We start from the raw sequence: 21,674 nt of genomic DNA, 5'->3' as shown, positions 1-21,674 counted from the left end.
ATCTTCTAGAAATTATATTTATTTGTTTTTAGCATATATTCTATTAGGTCGTACTTTAAATTTTGTTGTACATCGTGACGATGACAAATGAAAGATATTCTATTCTATTCTATGGAGAAAATATATATATATATATATATGGGCTCCTTGGACTGGACTTCACCAAAGTCAGGACGGTGAAATTATAGGTTTGCTATGCATGTCAGCGGCCAAACAATTTATGTCCCAACCACTTTAAAGTGCCTTTTAAAGCATATATGGCTTGCTCAGTTCTATCACTCATCTATTATTTGTAAGAGGACATGAGCACTTACACTTGCACATCCTTCGTCAACAGAGAGTTACTCTTAAAATGGTCGTCCTCAAATTACAGGTAGGATATTAAAGTAAAGTAAAGCAAAGAAGGGAGTCGAGGGGAGCAACCCAATGCATGGTGGAGCAGCTCGGGTTCGATTCAGTTTGTTCTTTTCACCCTAGCTCTTGTAGTTCTCTTTTTATTACGCATTATTGATCTCCTCTTGAAGTACTGTAGGTCTCCAGTGTTTCTGACTTCCTCGATAGGAACCTGAATGTGTTTGTTGTCTGCTCTTGACTCTGTGTGTGTGTGTCTGCTTTGTTTGTTTGCTCTTCGTAGCTGACTTGATGTGTGTGTTTTCCCCCTTTCTGCCAGGGGCCGTTCTCCTGAGTGGTACAACAAGGTGTTTGGCCACCTCTGCGCTGTGGAGGTCGCTAGGATACGGAGCTCCTTTCCCGTGCTCACGGCTCGTGGCCCTGAAACCAAACTCTGAGACACCGTGGAGGACTGGCCCCCACGACCTTACAATGATCTTCACAAGGTAGCGGGGAAAGAGGGAGTGAGAGCGATTGAGGGATGGATGGATGGAGAGAGAGAGAGAGAGAGAAGGATGGAGAGTGACCATCGAGGAACAAAAGAAGTCTCCCTCAACTCTTATCTGTGTGGAAATTTCTGACCTTTTCGGCTAACAGATGTCTCAATGCCTCAGTATCTGAATCATTATCAGGGGGACAGTGCTCCCAATTAGCAAAATACCATGGAAATTACCAGAAAGAAAGTAATAAAAATATCATTACAAAATTCATTCAAGGTCAAGGTCAAACCAGCTGATGATCCAAAGGAGTGAAATTAAAATTGTGCCCTAGAGAGACCACGTGTATGTGTTTGGCTCGCTAAAGGATAACCTTGTTCTGAGAGTTATTAACTAAGACTATGCAAACACAGTGGAGACAAGTTTAAAATGCAGTAGATGCATGTTCTATGGGGGACATATGACTGCACAAGATAGGAGCAAACATGTTAATGTGTGCGTTTCTTACATGTCTTACAAAACATGGGCTCACTGACCCGATGAATTACCCCACACGAAGAGAGAATCTGTGTGCGGTAAAGCTACTCGAATGATCAAATCACTGGCTCAGCTAACGGCCCTTTATAAATGTTACAAACATTATTTTTTATTCAAAGACCAAAAGGCCATGATCGTGCAGAAACAATCGATCCTACTGAATGTTGGATGCAGTTACTTTAAGGGGATTGAAAGCCTGTGTGTATATGTGTGTGTGAGAGAGAGAGACTGAGTAAACAAAAACTGCCAATGTGAACACGCATCTTTTACCACAAAGCCATATTCATCTGTACTGACCATCAGTTCTGCCATTGACATGAAAGGCTGCTACATGCCGGGGGCAACACCACGTGCATTAAACACATATTGCCTTGCGTGAACTGTGTGCGGTAAATACATATTGCTTTGCATGCACTGCGTACATTAAATACATATTGCCTTGCGTGCATTGCATGTGTTAAATACATATTGCCTTGCCATGGAGGAAAATCTTGAGACACTAGACCTCAGGGGCATTAGCTTAAAAGCCAAATAAAGCCAAATAAAGAATATCTTGTTTTAAAACACCTGCCAATGCTACTGTACAGGGAATCTGAAAGCCATCATAAAGGGTTGCAAAGGATATAATACATATCCCTTTAATGCAGTAACTCAGGAGATGTTTAGTAGTCGTTATTGTCATTAATACGCACGATAACATGTATTATCTATGCAAAATAAAAATCATGTTAACCTAAGAGAATATAATATATTTTAATAGTGAATCAGTATATTTTGTTCTGTTTGTAAAAGTCACCCATACCAGTTCTGACACCCTGTTTATGTAGGTGTGTAAATGCATTTCGTGGTGCATTTAGTGATGTACACAAAGTGCAATCCTCTTGAAATCCATCTGGATTTATGCCAGTATTTTCCTAGAGGACTCTGGCCTTTGTCCTCTTTCTTCAAGGTAGAACCCCCGAGTGTTGTGTGTCATTTGGGGAATTACAGTGCCCTCAGGGTATTCCTTCCTTTCTATCTCTCTCTCTCTCTCTCTCTCTCTCTCTCTCTCTCTCTCTCTCTCTCTCTCTCTCTCTCTCTCTCTTCTCTGTCTCTACTTTCTTTTCTCTGAACCCTCTCCTGGTGTACAGATGGAGAGTGCACTTTGTCTTTATCTTTCATTATGAAGCGTTAAGTTCAGTAGGATGATAACGTCAGTTACATTTGGACTGATTGCAAAAAAGGGATGAAATGTGGATGTAATGTCCTCAGAACACAACCTTTTGCAGCTTGTTCTCTTGTTTGTGTTTTATTTGTGTAGACATGTCCTCTGCTCTCATTGTCTCCAGTCTGTGGATATGTGTGTACACGTGTATGTCTACAGTACATTTTCTTTGTCTTAGTTTTATGTTGGGTATTATAAAACACTGTTGTTTTGTCAGCGTGTTTGACAAATGTCTGACATGCTGCTTCTGTTCTTCTTTGCATATCCATCTTGCCTTTCCACAGCTTTCTCTGTGACTCATTCATATGCTTATAGCATCTGCTACATCTGCTGGTCCTCCTGCCAGTTTTACTCCCTCCCCACATCTCAACTATCAATCGTTCATTTATTTATTTCAAGCATTTCATTCTTTTTTCATGCATCACGCAAGTTGGAGTATGTGCATTGAGAGTGGGTGAAATATGTGGCGAAATTGTACAAATTCACATTTAATTGTGGAGTAAAATCAAAGCAATTTGTATTTTAAAAACTTTATTGACAAAAAGTGTTTATTTAACAGTAGCTAAATTATTTTTGCAATGTTTAGACTGTGATGATATCTGGTTTTTAATATTTGGTTGTTCCTGATCTGACAACATTTCAATTTACTACCTATTTGTATAATACTGTTCCACCAATAAATGGATGGAAACCAATAAACCTTTGGAAGAAAACAGGATGTTGTTTGTCTCTATTAGATTCCTTCTGCTTTGTTCCTTCTGCTTTATTATATTGAATATAATATAATTACAGCATCAGTCCCTGGAGTTTAAACCGCAATTGAACAACTCCCATCAGTCAGTTCTTCTGAGCTGAATTGAAATCCGACTGAATTGGTGCTCTTAGCTCATCTCTGTGCCCACTTCATTAGCACAGGGCTTACTCTCAGCAAACGAGGGTCTAACACACAGCAGCCCTCCTGATAAATTATTCCTGACATCACAAGGCTCTGTCAGCACGGCGCAGAAGCGCTCTCTCACTCACTCTCATCTCTATCTCTCCCTCTCGGTTGCCCTCTGTGGCCCACAAACCACATAAAATGAAGGGAACAAGATTCAGGTGAAGAGGTGTGTGAAATTGGGCTGCTGATTATGTCTGCTGCTTAGCATATGGTCAATAATGAGAGTGAGCAGGGGTACAGCTGGGAGCTATGTGAGCCGGGAGAGAGCCTGCAGGTCCTTGTAGTCGTAGTCGCTGTGGGGAATAGTAATAGCTAACATAGCAATACACTTTTGCATTCATTTGGTAATGCATTAATCTAAAGTTACAAGTAAAAGTAGGCTACTGCAGCGGAGTTACAAACTAATATGGTATTGCTCATTAACTTGATGAACTTTCTTTTGCTGAAGTATCACAGAATAACAGTTATTTCTCACAGTGCTACAAGGTGGGGCTGCAAGGTTGTTACACCATTACGTCATAATAGATCATCGCCATTACAAAAGATACTTACACACAATTTTTTGTCAAAGTGATTAATTAGCCAACCTGTGACCTTAGGCTACTATATGAAGACAGCCTCTTGTCATTCTTATTGGTAATGCAGGGAAATTAATGAATAGAAACACCTGGTGCATGTGTCTTTGCTAAACAGGTGCATGCTGCTAACATCTCTCCCCTCTTTTAAAGGGGGGATTAGCATTTGTTTACTGAACCGAGTGGCCATTTATTTCTTGTTTATCAGCTGTGATGTTTCATATTCATATCTCAGATGACTATATTTGATGGGGAATTAGATAGGTCTGCTGGTTTGCTGTCAACAAAATACATTGTTTATTTATTTATTTATTTCAACCAAATCTATTATTATTTATAATAGGTTTGCTGTCAACAAAATCTATTATTTGTTTTTTTTATTTATTTAATTATTTATTTATTTATTTATTTCAACAAAATCTATTGTATATTTATGTTTTATTTATCTTTAAAGCATACCTGTCAACATTTAGCTTTTCAAAAACGGGAGATTTTTTTCCGGGCGGGGGGGGATAGATTTTTAAAAAATATTATAACACGGTTTCCCGTTAACCAACAAAACTATGCGCGTGCAGCCTTGAGGCAGAAGACGCTTGGTGGCCGTCCACAACATTATAAACTTGAACCTAAATAGTCGGCTGCTGTAAGCTACAATCGGATTTTTTTTGTATACCCCTGTTGTCTCAATGATAATAACATCTCATTTCAGACTATATTTCAAAGTTTGACGTTCATTTGGATTATTAATATAACATCGTATTTTGTCATTTTTGGCGAAGACATGCATTCCGTTAGGGATATTGAACATATTTAGCATTCTCTAACCATCGTGATTTCGAATTGGTGCAGTTTTCAGCACAAAAACTAATTTTATTCTTTTGCTCTTTTGCATTGCTCTATGCTGTTCTATGGTGCTTTCTGCCTCTTGGTTGCGCACGCATGTTTTCGTGACGTTCCATAGAAATCCATGAAACATTTTTAAATCGTTACTAATTCGCTGTCTGACATTATTTATATTTTTGTATGTGAAATGATGAGTCAAATAGCAAAAAAGGGTTATGGATAGGTTCGAATATAGGCTACTAAAAATGAACAGTTATAGAGATCAACGTGAACGTGAGTCAGTTAGCCTACTGTAAGAACCGTAGCGTGGTTTCATCTATGTGATAGCGATCAAGTGTGTAGGCCTACGGTTGATATAGGCCTACATATTCTATGCGATTTACACGTTCAAAAAAAACATGGATAAGCTGAAAGAAACTTTTAATTGTGTTTTACAGTTTTGCAAAAATAATAAATGCATAGCTAGTGAAATAATTTCACTATCCTAGTCGCTAAGATAGAAATTATTAGGACACATACTTGCTGTGGAGACGACACACTTTAGGCTATTCAGAAATTATTTGCGAGATCATTGCAGCTGATTATTAGCCTATATTTAAAGCCTAACATCTCTGGTGTGGTTTTGACGATCATAAAAGTAATTTTCCTTAGCTATAGGGCCTACTGAAATAGGCTAACGATGTCAAGTGCGCTTCTGTGGGGTTAGGGTGGGCGCAGTGGACTCGGAGTGCTGTCGCGGAACATTGGAATTTGTGGCTGCCCAGGACTTTTCTAAAACTTCTCGCTATCACCCGCACACCGCACTAAAATGACGTCCGGGGGGAGAAATCGTCAGACATCCATTATTTTTGTTATTCAGCACCCCTGGTCAAAAATAGGTTCCCGCGCGCCTGTCTGTGTTTGCATATTTAATACGTTTCATACACGTGTTTTAACACTGCATTTCGGTCATTGCTTTTACCTTACCATTACCTTACGCATGCCAGTTATGTATCCACCAGCTGCCTGCCTGCAGCCTACTTCCAAAACTCCAAAGCTGTCAGATTTGGTTCCGAGGGCACAAGTTCAGTGTATAAACAACACTCAATAACAGTTTATGTGATGTGTTAATCAATTAAATTCCCAACAATTTCACAACAGCTAGTTCTGGAGTAGGCCATTCAACTAGCTCGCTTGCTTACGACGAGACTCAGGCTGCGCAGTCGGCACCCGCTTCCTTATTATGACTGCCGCGCAGGTTTAGTCAGATTATTTTTTTTTTTCTTTTTCATGGAACCATCGTTTTTCGTTTTGATCTGTAGCGTAGGTGGTTTAGAGACAGTTTTCTGTGAATATCTCGAGAACCGTAGGGCCTAGGAGGTCCACCTTTTTATGTATGTTGGTCTTAAGGGGGCATGTCAACCCATCCCATTACCACTTATTTCATGTATAGCGCCACCTAGTTAAAAATTAAAAAGCAAAAAATTAGGTGTTTTCATCACAATATCTCTGGCTGACAAGGTCAAAACTGCACGAAATTAAAAGTGTAGGATCATTATGACACCCTCCGAATGCATGCCAAGTTTTGTGTACTTTCGTTCATGGGGGGCCTTACAATAAAATAATTTATGTGTACATTTAGTGACGTACACCAACAAGGATTCCCAGGACACTGAAAGACCGGGGTACACAAAACTTGGTGGGCATGTAACCCCACATGGATAGCATGGAACCGTTGTTTTTCGTTTTGATCTGTAGCCCCCCCGCTGGACTGGACCCCCCGAAAGGAGGGTAGGGCAGACACCGTTCTCTGTGAATATCTTGAGAACTGTAGGGCCTAGGATGACCATTTTTTTCCGTATGTTTGCCTCCAGGGGTCATGTTAACCCATTTCATGTGCACACATGTGCACAAACAGATACACACACACACACACACACATACGTATGACACATACTCACACAGTAGACATATGTACACATGCATGCACAGGCACATACGCAGGCACACACACAAGCACGCACACACACACACACATAACATAAACATGTACATGCACACAATTCAAGAATTTCTCAGAACTATGAACAGGCAAGATGGAGGTGGGGTTGTATAAAATGAATTTTACATGTGAAATCTATGAACTAATAATGTTTTGGTACTTGTTGTCTAGCAGATACCAGTGAGAATTGAGTGTGAATAATGCAATTTAGTGAGACAGTTAGAATCATATAGGCCTTTCAGCGTGATTTTATTTTTGTGGAAAAAATGTGCTGGACTGGGCGGCGGTCATATTTTGTACCGCTCTGCGGTACATCTAGTTTGGGTTTTGGGTTGCCAGGTTTTAGCGTATGACAAAATGGTTGAAATTGAAACTAAGTGATCGTGTATGTGTAGGGTGTATTTCATACACAATCTGGCAACCTGAATGGATCAATGATTTTAATGAAGTTTGATGGCCATGCAAATTACGGGAGTTTTCCGGGAGAAATAACAAAACGAGAGGGTGCTGGGAGATGACCTTGAAATACGGGAGAAAAACGGGAGTGTTGACAGGTATGCTTTAAAGTTTATTATTATCTTAATAGAATTTGCAAGGTTTGCATGGGTGTCTCCTTTTGTAAGAAACACATTCTTATAGCACAGGAAACACTTGCCCTGCTTGTAGGCCTATAACTTTTTGATCAAAACTTCAATAGATCTCTTCATGAATGAAATTAGTTGTTTGAACCTGATGGAAAACCATTGCTATTCTGTGTAACATCTGTGATTTCCTCAACTCTAATTTAAATGTCACTTTTTGACAGAACATAGTTATTTCCAGACTATTAACTGCATGAATATATTCTGAGTAACTTTGTAATACACTCATGTACTGACCGCATTGATGATGTGTCAGTCACGAGTGAGCCACCTTTTCTGTTAATATGAGGAAATAATGTTTTTCCCCACACTGCTCATGCATGGTCACTTCATTATGCATGCACTGAATGACCACTGGACAAAAATGCATGGTCACTTCATTATGCATGCACTGAACGACCACTGGACTATCATGTGAGATGACAAGACGACACACAGAGACGAATGCACAAACAGCAGAAAACAAGATGTGTAGGTTTTTTTTATGCATAAAAACACGGACAACACACAAGCAGAATGTATTTGATACAATTATTATAACAAGCAAGGTGTACTAACAACCTATACAGGCTTCTAAAAAGCTAAAATAATCCCTCTCATAGATTTGTTAGTTAAACAGAACTTCCAAAAATACAACTCTGCACCATATAAATGGCAAAAAGTGCATGTATTGGCACCCGGTTGTTAACCGCAGGGCCAAGGAAAGTTTGCTAAATCAATGCAAATGTTAAAAAGTTAATGGCTGGGAAATGACGGTTCCCGGAAAATCCTTCGGCTAATAATTTGAGAAATCCTTTGGCTAACAATGCAAGATGATTTTTTTAAACGAGGCCACTGATCTGCATTAAGATGCCACCCTACATACTAAGCAGTAAAGTTAATTGGATAACTCGGTTATGAGATTTTTGGGCCTCTCATTTATTCTCAGAGATGTACAAATATGTAGCCTACAAGCTTGACTGACTACTGCAGGCTCACTTTAAGCTATTTGGCCCCGAGTTATGGCTTTCTAACTGACAGCACACACATTGATATTAAAATAACTAACATTTGAGATGTCAAAGGAATTGTACTGAAAGTTTAAAATCTTTAATTTTTTAGGACATTTCCTATATTGTCTAATCATATTGCTTAGGTGTTTGGTGATAAGAGAATGGGGTAATAACAGAAAAACAACTGTTTAGAACATGTGATATTCATATGTTGCAATGGAATAAAAATAAATAAAGCAGCAGCTCTTTTTGGAAATACTTATTTGTTTGATTTGTCTGAAACAGGAAAATTGTATTTAGAATAAAATCCCAAATCAAATTTGAAACTGTTTAATATTCATATTAATATTAAATGTGTGTAAAGTGACAAGGGATTGTGACACATTTTCCAATCTGTAGCCTATGAGTATGCATTTAGTTTTATGATAAAATGATCTGAAAATATTACCAGGAAACCAGACAGCAGTGGCTTTGGCTGCTGTGTGCTTGCCCTATTTACTGCTTTCTCAGTTTGTGGGCCCACTGAGTGTGTGTGAGGTCTGCAGGGTGACAGGCTGTCCTATTTCTCATGTTTGTGCCCCAAAATTGTGTTATGAAGACACCCAAGGCAGTTTTTCATGAAGTCGGCATCTCTGTCAACATGGAACTGGTGCTGACCACTCACTGAGAATTCATTTTTTCCCCAGGTGTGATTAAAATAATATTTATATAATATCTGCATCCATAAGTGAACCAGCCCAGGCAATTAAACTGCATTCTGTCTTTGATATATGGAGCTAGGGCATTATTAGAACAGATTAAAAAGAATTGATCAATTTGGCAAGAATTATATGTTCTCAGCAATGCTAACGGTAAATAAGATGATTAAATGTATGCTTACCAATTTTGCCATGTTATAACATTTCATCATTAAAGTAGTGCACGCAAAGGAAAAATTCCACTGGCATCATAATGCTTTGAAACATACTGATGCCAACCAGCAGAGACTGCAGTCACAGATTAGGATTCCTTAACATCCCTGTGGCAGGTACTTAGCCAGAAGCACCTGGGTGCCAACATCTTTGAATCAAAAGGCTGAAAGGATCATTTACCTGCAGAGTAAAATGTTTCATTTAATCCTGTGAACCATCTAAATGAAAAGAACTATGACATTAAAACATATTCTGTTATAAATTACAATAGTTTCATTTTGAATGGGGATACTGTAATTTGCCATCATAACTCAACCTCCTTCTCTACACTGGACATGACACACGTCACACAGTTATTGATATTAGATGAGCTATGCATTGCACATAGCCTATGACAAGGAAATCATTTTTTGATAAACAATTTCATTGAGAAAACCTTGCTAGGGTTAAAATATATCTTCTGATATCAGGAATTATGCATAGCTCTATAAGTATTATAAGGCTTTATTCAAATAAATTGATGACGTAATTTCTAAAAATGTGCACATTCAAATTGCTCTGTCAGATTTATCCCCATTAAAATAACTAGAACGACATTGCCATTTATGTTGAGGGATAACACAATACCCAAGAATGATGGAATAGGCTCCCTTAACGTAAGGGGCAATGGCTTGGAATGGACTGGCATGATTGAATCTGAGAATGGTTGCTGATTATTGTCAGTGTGAATGTTGCCTCCATCTCTCATCCCCTTCCCTGCTGCTCAGAGTGATCTCTCACATGCGATGGATGTATCCCACATCTCCGAACAAAACAGCCTGACACTTGAACTTGCACATGATGAAAAATAACAGTCATTTGCAGGGTTCCACCAGTGCTCCAACCTCTCTGCTTCCAGGTTTCTCTATGAAGAGACACTTCAGCAGAAACGGTCTTTTTGGTCGTCACAAACACCCCAAACACTCATTTCATCAAAAATATCCCCCAGCGCGTACCTTGGATTTGGTATTTTTCACCCTAAATACAGACCAAACCACATTGTTAGAAACCATGCCACATTACCCTGATGGAATATTGATAAATGAATAGTGACAGACCAATTTAAAACAACAGAAACAAAAAACAAACAAACTTCAATGCTACAAAAGACATACTCGTTGATTTGACTACTTGTTATGAACTCGTTGACTGAAGGCACCAGGATCAAGAGGACACAAGGCACTTCATGAAAACACAACAGCAGTTGATTTATTTTTTTTCTCTTCTTCAAGCATTACATTCATCAACACATGGTCTATACAGGTACATTTGTTGTGTTAGAATGTGCTTAGATTAAGATATGTTCAGTGTAGATGAAATGTGAATGTGCATCTGTTTGCGTGATTTTATGTGTGTGTGTGTGTGTCTGTGTGTTTAGATGTCTTGTGTGTATGAGTAGACTTGTTCCACCAGTCTGCATGAGGTAGGTCTCTGTGCATGTACTGCAAAGATGTATGTGTTTGAGAATTCTTTGTCCTTGTCTCTCTGTCCAGTGTCAATCAATGAGTTATTGTTCCACAGAAGCACACGTTTGTTTATCATCCAAGGTTAATTACTGTAGATCGATCACTCACATAGCTTATCACCTGTCCACCATGGCATACTGTATGAAATGGTGCGTGTGTGTGCGCGTGCTTGTGTGTCTCTGTGTATGTATGTGTGTGTGCTTGTGCGTCTGTGTGTGTGTGTGTGTGTGTGTGTGTGTGTGTGCTTGTGCGCTTGTGCATTGGCAAACAGAAGAGAATGAGTCCATCAGTTGGTTTGGTGGCACTTGTACCTGAGGCAGACTTTGATTCTGTCCTGAAAGGCTCTCGTGGTGATTGTGTAGAGGATTGGGTTCAGAGCGCTGTTTATGGGCAGGATGAATATCACTACCCACAGGATCATCGTTCCTGGAAGACAACATCGCCACAGAAAAAAAAATCAATAACAAGGACTAGAAACAAATACATTGCAAAGACTAGGAGATGGGGGTTCTGGGGCATCTGTTGTGATCCAGTGATCATCATTGTCTGGATAACTGTCGGCTAAATTTCCCAGACAGAAACAGCTTTTCTCAAGGAAGAGCTTCTTTGGTAATCTGCTGCAGCTCTTACCAGCACACAAAGCCAAAGCCTGCTACAGTACACGTATACAGACACTATTACAATGCCTTAGTCACTCTCTGGGCTTAGTGTGTGTGTGTGAAAGAGAGAGAGAGAGAGAGATGTACAGTATGTGTGTATTTGAATGTGTATTAGTGTGAATTGTCAACTGACCTGCAATCTGCACTCTTAGCAATGAGAGGATCTTGAGCAAAAATATAGGAATCCAGCACATGGCATCTGTGAAGACGATGAAGAAGAACCTCTTGGCTATGGACACCTCACGGTCAAACACTGTCTGTTGTGCTGTCTTGGCCGTCTTCTGCACCGAGTAGAACATACTGGAGTAGGAGAACACGATTATGACAAAGGCCACCAGATTTAAACCTGGAACAAACAAACATACTGTATTTACATTTAATGCAGTTCAACACCTATAAACACACACATTTACAACACCCTGAGTACATTAACCTTTAAAGGTTTTGTTTTTTGAACATTCTGACATAAGATTCAGTTCCACAACAATTCAAGGTCCTAAAATTCTATGTTGAATTTAATGAACCCAGAGCCGTATAAAGGTACCTTTATATGGCTCTGAATGAACTCAGATATTCTTTAGAACGTTCATTGTCCAACATTCCTGTCACACCAGTGTGACGGTACAACTTTAAGGTTTAATACATATCATGGACAAAGCAGAAAGCTGCAGCCTACTCCAATAGAGTAACTGAATTCATTTCGATGCAGATACAGTACAAAGCATTTGGCTCTTTGTTATTACTCAGTGAGTCGTTGTGTTGACTTTTCCCCTATTCATTCACAGAACTGGGACAACTGGCATCGGTAAAGGTTACTTGCTGGTTCAGTAACTGTGCCAGCTATGCCCAGGGCGCCGCGCTGCATAATTGTTTCATTTTAGTCTTTCCGATATGGATGAACCACTCATTCCACAGTGTATCACAAACCCTGAGCCTTCTCCAATCTACCTTTTCAGACCGCAGTCCTCTCTCTCTCTCTCTCTCTCTCTGTCTGGCACTAGGGAGGCTGGGTGGACTTGGCCACATCCCTAATTCTTTGGCTGATTGAATTCCCGCCTCTCAGGGAACCCTGACAGAAGAGGTCTGGGTCGAGGCTGAATGGATCACACCTCTGGATTATACTCGCAGCCCCTGAGCCCTCCCCCACTTCCACGGCCCCCAGGGAAATAAGGCAAAACTAGTGGGTCAAGTGGGTGATGGGTACGGCCACATCATCTCTTATCGGCGGTTCAGTCTTAACACGCTCAGGCAGATACACGTATGCCGTCGTCTCACACATACACAGTCTCTTACACACGCACACACACACACCACAAACATTAATATTGACAATGACATGGACACAGCACGCACACACAAACTCAGACACGGCCCTGTATTGATCTGGTCCTCCTCACCAAGGAATATTACTGTCGAGTAAGTCCTTGCTCCAGGCTTCTCCATCTGATCTGAGAAGTGCAGCGGGAAGCAAACTCCGTTGCGGCCGTAGTAATTCCCAAACGTCTGCCGGTCCAGGAACGGGATGACGGCGATGGTGAAACCCAGGACCCAGATGGTGGTCAGATAGCAGAGTGTCTGCTTGCGGCCCACGTGGAAGTTCTGGAAGGGGAAGACGATGCACAGGTACTTCTCCAGCGTCATGTACGTCAGCATGAGCACCGACACCTCGGTGGACAGCATGGCCAGCGAGCCAATCAGCTGACAGGACAGGCTCTCCATCCAGATCTGGGCGTGACGGTTATACTCGCCACAGTACTTGATGTCGAAGGCACCGATGAAGAGGAGATAGATGCCCATGAGACAGTCTGCACCTGCACCATTGAGAAGATCACAGAGAATGACACACAGGCACATGTGTGTGTGTGTGTGTGTGTGTGTGTGTGTGTGTGAAAGCACAAAGCATCTATTTACATTTACATTTATTCATTTGGCAGATATCCAAAGCGAAAAAATAACATTCAAGCTGCATTGCAAAGGAGGTTGCTTAGGTAACCATAAATACTACTATCAGAGGATGAGAGTGCATGGATAGGTGGGCAATTCCATGAAAAATTATGTTTTTTGTAATATCCATAACGCCAATAAAATGTGATGCCATGGTATGATGTGAATGATTACATGAAATTTGAGCATTTGCTATTTTTGGCTGAAGAATGTACATGAGAAAAAAAATGCACAAAAAATTAATGTTATCATTCACATCATACAAATGGCAAGGCATTTCACTGGTGTTATGGATGTGACAAAAAAGTTTTCCCGTGGAATTGCCCCAGTACTAGTCAAAGTGAGGTAAAAGGAGATAGTGGTAGAAAGAAAAGGAGGTAGAGGGAAGAAGTTAAGTGTATGATAAGTGCATGTCAAGTGTGTTGAGTTGTTAGATGTGTACGGAGAGGAGGTAATCTCAAAAGAGTGGAGTCTTCAAGAGCTTTTTGAAGATAGAGAGGGATGATCCTGATCTGGTAACACCTGGTAGGTTCAAAATAGTCCCTACTGGGGAACTAACCCTGAACTATCCCTTCACACTGTCATATGTTCTATAAGTTATATTTGTAATTCATATGTTTTTACAGTGGCTTGCCTTACAATATAGCAACTAATCCAACTAAACCCAAAAGTATATAGTGGTAAAGTTTTCATCATTTGATTGAATTTGTCAACCTTGATCACAAATGCAAAAAAAGAGCAAACAAGCATAAATATTCCCTCTGAACTGTGCACTGTGGGGATGAGGCAACAATCAAGCTTAGGGTTCAGACTGCACATTTAGCCTCCCAGCGATGTGTTTTTCTGCATGGACTTACAACAGAGAGACTTGATGGCCATAGTGTGGTGCCGGTTCTCGCTGGCTATGCATGACCGGAGGCAGATGACAAATATGTTTCCGAAGCAGATGATGAAGGCGACCACCCAGACGAACACTCGGAGGATGATGTTCGCCAGTAAGTTCTCAAACGAGGAGATGCCATCAGTGTTGGGCTTGCAGCTTCGCACGTTGGGCGAGTAGCCACAGTACTCAAAGCGCTTGAAGTAGCTGAACACATTCAAAGAGATAGTCATTTGCATTTCAAACACTTATCGACAAAATAAAGATATTATTTTTTCTGAATATCCATTTACAGCAGTGAACATGATTGAAACCAATTTTAAAGAGCTTTTACTGAAAATACTGTGATAGTCCTAAAATCTTCTTCCTTTGTACAAAGCCACTCTGTTCCATCTAACTCATGGGGTGCAGCAAAAGGCGTTCAATTTAGAGTTTGCTCAGAAGACTGAAGATTATTTTTTCCATCCTGGGGAGAGCTCATCAGTTCTAAAGCTATTATATCTGGCTGAGAATGGCTACTGGTGATTCTGAGTCACCACACAGTGGTGTGTGGTGGTGATGGCTGTAGATCTGGGGTGTGGAGGGCATTTTAAATGGAATGGCCAGACTACCATTGGCTCAGAACTGTCTGGGTTATCACCTCAACACCACCTGCTACCTCCCCAAACACCAGCCACTCAAAACAAAATAAACACTTTGTTGAAATCTTCTTTGTTACACTGGTACTCTATTTAGCGATAGATTACTCCCTAAATACATCACATTTCTTTAACTCATTACAGTAATCGGTATTGAGGGCTATGGTTGTGGTTTTTTGTCAATGTAGTAATTCCCTGTTCATCTCCTCAGAAGGAAATGGGGCTTTGTGAAATAAAGTTAGGCTACACAGGTCCATTGTGCATTCTACACCCAAACTTTCTATGCCTTCAGGGTCTTCGATAAAATGCCCCCAAAATTGATTTGTTGTTCGGCGCCGAGCTCAATTTATCCCATTCAATTTATCTGGCTCGGCGCAGGCCAGACTTGATATGGAAAATAAATAGCAGGTGGAGGGAAATCAGCAGGGAGAGGGTGTTTACGGAGAGAGTGTTAAATGTTGTGAGGTCCTGTGGCTACATGCCGCAGACTCACAGAAATGAAGTGACCAGGCCATATGGACAGCCCACAGGGTGTGACCACTGACACAGGCAATACAAAGGCCCTGACCTGTGCCTCAGAACATAAAGGTGTGGTCATTTGCTAGGTTATTACCAGCAGTTCAACCAAGGCTCTTCACCCAATTAATCCATGGAAAATGAAGCACCTTCACACAACTAATCAATGCCCAAGAAAATCATGCCTGAGTGAATGCCCCAATGTCGTTGATGAGGACTTCACACCAATGCTTCTATCACTGACAGGAGGCAAGAACGGTGAGCCCCAGTCTTTGCCTGAGCTGATTTTAGAGATCCCTTTTAGGTGTAGCTGGATGTTCGCCCAGGGGCACTCTGTCTGCAGACACAGCGGGTGAGGAGCGAATGACTGCAGCCTACAATTAATCTGCAGCATTATACACGGAAGACATTTCCACCCAATTTAGCCGACCATGAGAAAGGGCTGACTGAAAATGCATGAATAAGTCATACAAACAGGCTATTGCAGAGTGAGCAGACCAGACTTCTCACATTCCCCCTCGTATCCCTAGACAAATGACTGTTTATGAGATCCACCCTAGTGGAATCACTCGTTTGCATCAGTCGTCTGCATAAAAAAATATTTTCTTTGCATTTGACATAAGGAAGTAGAAAGTAGCTTTTGAGCCTCCGAAAATGCCAAAACATCTACTGTATGTTAAGTATGCCGTGTGTAGATGTACTCATCTGATTATGTCAACTGCTCAGCTGATCTTGAGTAAAGATCATTGCAGCACCTGTCTATGCATACACATTCTTCATATGTGAGAAGCCATATGTTCACAGGGATTAAACTGTCACAAGTTGATGAAACATTCACAAGGCCCCCGGTTTATGCATTAATCATAACATGTTTGTACAGTACATCTCACTAAAGAGGGCCTGGCAGGGAATGGTGAGAGGCACTATGAGGAGAGAGATGAAAGATACAAACGCTCACTCACATGTGGGACAAGTTGCTGAAAGAGCGAAACATGCGGATGCTGATGTTCGGGATCTCAACCTCCTCCATGCTCCTATGAAAGAGAGACAGACAAAGAGAGAGAGAGAGAGAGAGTGTTTGTAATGTGTGTGTGTGTGTGAGAGAGTGAGTGAGTGATAGAGAGAGAGAGAGTGTATGTGTTTGTAATGTGTATGTGTGTGTGTGTGTGTGTGTGTGTGAGAGAGTGAGTGAGTGATAGAGAGAGAGAGAGTGTATGTGTTTGTAATGTGTATGTGTGTGTGTGTGTGAGAGAGAGTGTGTGTATGTGTGTGTGTGTGAGAGAGAGTGAGTGAGTGATAGAGAGAGAGAGAGAGTGTGTGTGTTTTTAATGTGTATGTGTGTGTGTGTGTGAGAGAGAGTGTGTGTGTGTGTGTGAGAGAGAGAGAAATAGAGAGAAAGAGAGAGAAAAAACACAATTACTAAGGCTATCTTTACATTACCAGGCTGAAGTGACTCAAATGTGAGAGTTGTAATGTGAACACAGCCTAAGATTCTGTTCCATTTTGCCTGTGGTACTTATCATGAGTAGCCATGCAGCTGTCATATTGTGATGAACTGAGCTAGAGTGTGACTGTGACAACAGTCCACTGGACCCTGAGGAAGCCCTTACAGTATCTCCCCTCCATTCAACAAGCTGGCTTCAGGATGCAGAGATGCTGCTTGTGGCAATGTGCATAATCAATGGCAACGAACACAGTGCACAGAGCTCAAAAGTACACAAACTACTCACAGGGACTGAAGATTGACAAAACTGTCAAACTGATCTTCATATATTTTGGTCAGTGGGTTATTTGAGATGTTCCTGTACAGACGGAAACACAAACACAGATAAAACACACACACACACACAAACACAAACACACACAAAATATGAAACATGCATCATCAAACACAGAAATCAATACAGAGGCAGAGTGATGTTGGTTTTCTTAGGTCTGTAGTGGCTGCGTCTTCATATTGCAATCTCACTGACCCCAAAGTCAGTGGAGTTGAAATAACTTAACTTAAATAAAGAAACCCACTGAAGGAGGAAGCAATCCTGAAAAGCATCCTCAGTCATTCACAAGTAAAATAATGTAAAAACACAATTTTGAGAGATGCTTGAATTTTTGAGTGTTTCCTTTCCACTGTATGACAGAACAACTTCACAAGTCCACAAGTCAAGACAAGTCAGACAAACAGAAACGTACAGCTGCTGAAGACTCTTCAGATTCTGAAATAATGGTGGAGGGAGTTCTTCAATTCGGTTGACCGACAGGTCTCTGCAAAAAACCCAGAACCTGTTATTTCAGTCAATCAGAACGCCATTAAAGCCTATTGTTTTTATGAGAAAAATATTAATAGCCAATCAGTTTCTGTAATAACAGTTAGCAAATATTTTGTTGAGGGATACAGCGAAGGTGTATGTGTGTGTGTGTGTGTGCTCTGTATGTGTGTGTGTGTGTGCATCCTCACAATTCTATTAGTCGATACATAGCTGAAAAAGTTCCCTTCTCAATAGTCCTAATGCAGTTTTTTCGTAGAACACTGGAACAGAAATACAAAACAAATTAGAATCAGCAAACATTTTAATGACACAACGTACTATAAATGTACAACTATTCTTACATTGTAATAATACCATGTCAAATAAATAAACACAAATGATGGTACAAGTTCAGGATTTCATAGGTTTATGATAATGTAGCAGTCAATCTTTGGCAGAATTCTCACACTTCTCAGCACATATTGGAGTTTCTGTGCTGCATTGATCACTTGGCAGGGGAGAGGAAGAACCCTAAGTCAGAGATTCAGTCAACTCCTTTAGACAGCTCAACACATCCACTGCATGTATTAACCCCCCCCCCCCCCCCCCCCCCCCATACTGATTACGCTACGTTATATAAGTAAAGCACTGCAACATGAGAGCAGTCTAGTGCAAATAATACCCTGACATTAGAAATGGGCCGTCATTGTCAGTGCTCGCGCTGTCAACTGCTGACAGTGACTGCGTGATGACTGGTTCTATTGATCTTGATCATGCATGACATCTCAGAATGCAGACTGTGTAACCAAGCTTAAATGGCTTATTTCAGCAGAAAGCTAGCTGGGCAAATGAAAGAAAACTAAAAGGATTCAGTGCAACATATCATCCTATTTTAGAACTCTCTCAAAAAAAGCTTAGCATCGCTTACCCCAGTGTTTTTCAACCACTGTGCCGTGGCACACTAGTGCCGTGAGAGATCATCAGGTGTGCCGCAGAAAATTACCCAAATGTCACTCACTGGTCCAGAAAAGCAACTGTTGCATCAAAGAATTTATAACCACATGCTCTCATTGATTGTATGATTGCACTATTTGTGGTTTGCAGGCATTGTACAACGGGGGCCCCATATCCAGTATTCACAGAATCATCACATATCCAGTTCATAACAACAATTAAATTAGATATAGTCACCTACAAATGAAACAGAGGGCGCTTGTTTTATTGAGCAGGTCTTGCATAGAAGCCATATATCTGTGTATTATTTGAAATTTTAGGCTATGGTATGTTTATTTTTTCTTCACACAGGATGTTAGTGTGCCGTAGGACATTTTAAGTGTCAAAAGTGTGCCGTGGCACAAAAAAGGTTGAAAAACACTGGCTTCCCCTACCTTGAGTTTATTCAAATTGCTCTCTACCGAACTACCTGTAGCCTGAGGAGGACGAAGAGAAAACACTCGTTTGATCAATCAGCCAGCAGTTATAACAATCTGTAATCTTAAAGAATACACTTTATGATAACTTTATGTTGTTGTCAATGTAGGAAATAGAGGCTTCATTCAACTGCTTACCATGTTCTGGTTTGTAAATTATTTTCATAAACAAAACTGTATAGATTGCTGCAGAGTGTTAGAAAAGAGGATATGAACGGCTAGACAAAGTTCTTACTGGAGTTGAAGTTTTATTCAGGGCAAAGTGCCTTGTCATTGTCTTTTCAAGCAGTGATGTTTGATGTTTCAAAAGCATCCTCCTCTGATCACAAATCACACCCTGCCTATATCCTGTGTGTGTGTTTGTGTGCCTGTGTGTGTGTGTGTGTGTGTGTGTGTGTGTGTGTGTGTACGTGTGTACGTGTGTGTGTGTGTGTGTGTACGTGTGTGTGTGTGTGTGTGTGTGTGTGAGAGAAAGAGAGATAGAGAGAGAGACAGATAGATAGATAGATAGATAGATACTTTATTGATCCCCAGGGGAAATTCAAGAGAATTTCAAAGACAAAGAGAGAGAGAGAGAGAGAGAGAGAGAGAGTTTGTGGGTTTCTACAGTACAGAGTTGAAGGGGTTGGGATGGCCTGCAAGGATAGAAGGGGAGAAAAAGAAAACTCCCAACAAATGGTCGACTGACACAACGGCGGTGTGTGTGTGTGTGTGTGTGATGGCACAGTATCCAACTCACAGCACTTGTAAAGAGGTGCACTCCTCAAAGCTGGACTCACTCAGAGATGTTATCTGGTTCCCCTCCAGATCCCTGTCAGAGAAAAACACGGGCGGAATCGTAATGAGAAGCACTTTTCACTCCTGTCTACCCACCTCAGCATCCCTCTATGTCTCTTCATGCTAGAGGCTTAGGCTGTATCCTTGTAGGAAACACTGTCTGATTTTGTGAACGTAAACAAGCTAAGGGCGACTCTGGGTGTTTTCAATTTCAATGTTTTTCTCCTTTCTTCCTCCAATCAGTGGATGAGCTTCAAAAGCTAAGGTGTTTCTTGTCAGTTCAACTTTACACATCAAATCTTTCTTTCTGAAAGTTTTGTAAAATGTGTGTAAGGAAATTTCCCAAGCACTTTAGTTTACAGCTCAGTAATACTGTAAGTAGGAAATGTTATTTAAAACCAGGGTCACTTATAACAATCCACAAATAATGTTATAGTTTCATAATTTTTAAATAAAAAGCTACAGTCTCTTCATCTATAAGAAATGGTCATATTTTGTAGTTACAGTAATATGCAATTAATTTTAAATGAGTAAAGATGAGTTTCAAGATAAGTTTAAATGGTGAGATTTTAAATGCAGTCCTGACTTTAAAGGGACACCAGGCAACGTTTTTGTGTTAATTACTCATCTTCGTAAGTCGTATAGGTTAAATGACTCATCACAGAATGAAGACTCTCTCGCCCGCCCCTACTGCCTGTAGGAAGAATATCCTGCTTGCAAGTTCAGTGTATCGTACCCGCCGACCGAAGCAGGATCAGTTTACATCCTGCATCCACAGCACAGAGGCAGGCTAACGAATCGCTAGCGATTGTTGCAAACGTGTGTATAATGGCAGAGCCGGCGAAGAAGCAGCGAAAACCCTTGACGGAAGATGCAAAGAAAAGGAAAAGAGCTTCAGACCGAGCGAGGGGGAGTTTCGTAAAGAAAAAACATCAGGCTTTCCTGGTGTCCCTTTAAGATACAGTATTTCTCCTGTCAATCAAAAGAAATTAAATTTCAATGTTTTTCTCCTTTCTTCCTCCAATTAGTGGATCAGCTTCAAAAGCGAAGGCGTTTCTTGTCAGTCTTCAAGAAACTTCACTTTACACATCAAATCTTTCTGACAGATGAGGAAGTTTTGTATTTGTCGTGTGTAAAATGTCTCTTAGTTAGTCTATAAGAAAATAGTCAACTTTATTAGTTAATATGCTATATAACACTTTTAAATGAGTAAAGATGAGTTTAATTTGTGAGATTTTAAAAGGGAGTCATGATACAGTATTTCTCCTGTCAACCAAAAACATATGAGTTACTAATTACATTGTTTTCGGGCTGTAAAATGCTACTCTGAATGAACCCACATGACATGATACCAATGGCGACCATTTCCGAATGACCAAAAACCCAGGATCCAATCACAATCGCTTATCTGCTTATGTGATGACAGATGACAGAGTGCAGTGCATTCAACACAACCAATGGCTGCGCTGATTGTGACAGGATTAAACAGATATGGACATTTAGTATTTTCTGTGGAATTGAGTAAACAACTGCATTAAAAATGTCCGTTTGCAAGAAAGATGTGTTTGCTGCACTTCTGAATTTATTGGGTAAGAGTTCAACACATCAATTTAAGTTGAATTTCACTG

At 40.5% G+C, this 21,674-nt stretch overlaps 2 protein-coding genes across 3 annotated transcripts in view; one reads left to right on the top strand and one right to left on the bottom strand.

Annotated features, from left to right (window-relative positions):
• stard8 (StAR-related lipid transfer (START) domain containing 8) overlaps positions 1-3,276 on the top strand; it is a 59,204-nt gene extending 55,928 nt beyond the window's left edge. Inside the window, 1 exon segment of the mRNA XM_042093565.1 lies at positions 671-3,276. Coding sequence (XP_041949499.1) covers positions 671-788 — 118 coding nt within the window. The 3' untranslated portion in view covers positions 789-3,276.
• A 7,423-nt stretch (positions 3,277-10,699) lies between these two features.
• Positions 10,700-21,674, bottom strand: part of rxfp2l (relaxin family peptide receptor 2, like) — a 49,158-nt gene continuing 38,183 nt past the window's right edge. Inside the window, exons 10-18 of one of the 2 annotated variants that reach the window (XM_042093573.1) lie at positions 20,009-20,080; positions 18,049-18,120; positions 17,784-17,855; positions 17,324-17,395; positions 16,556-16,627; positions 14,417-14,646; positions 13,013-13,426; positions 11,749-11,961; positions 10,700-11,382 (exon numbers count right to left, since the gene is read on the bottom strand). In XM_042093573.1, the coding sequence (XP_041949507.1) occupies positions 11,243-11,382; positions 11,749-11,961; positions 13,013-13,426; positions 14,417-14,646; positions 16,556-16,627; positions 17,324-17,395; positions 17,784-17,855; positions 18,049-18,120; positions 20,009-20,080 (1,357 nt within the window). In that variant the 3' untranslated portion in view covers positions 10,700-11,242. The remainder of the gene's footprint in view (positions 11,383-11,748; positions 11,962-13,012; positions 13,427-14,416; positions 14,647-16,555; positions 16,628-17,323; positions 17,396-17,783; positions 17,856-18,048; positions 18,121-20,008; positions 20,081-21,674) is intronic. The other variant, XR_006032054.1, reaches the window with a different exon arrangement.

Source organism: Alosa sapidissima, chromosome 5, assembly GCF_018492685.1.
Source record: "Alosa sapidissima isolate fAloSap1 chromosome 5, fAloSap1.pri, whole genome shotgun sequence".
Taxonomy (NCBI): Eukaryota; Metazoa; Chordata; class Actinopteri; order Clupeiformes; family Clupeidae; genus Alosa; species Alosa sapidissima.
This window is presented reverse-complemented; position numbering and strand designations above follow the sequence as displayed.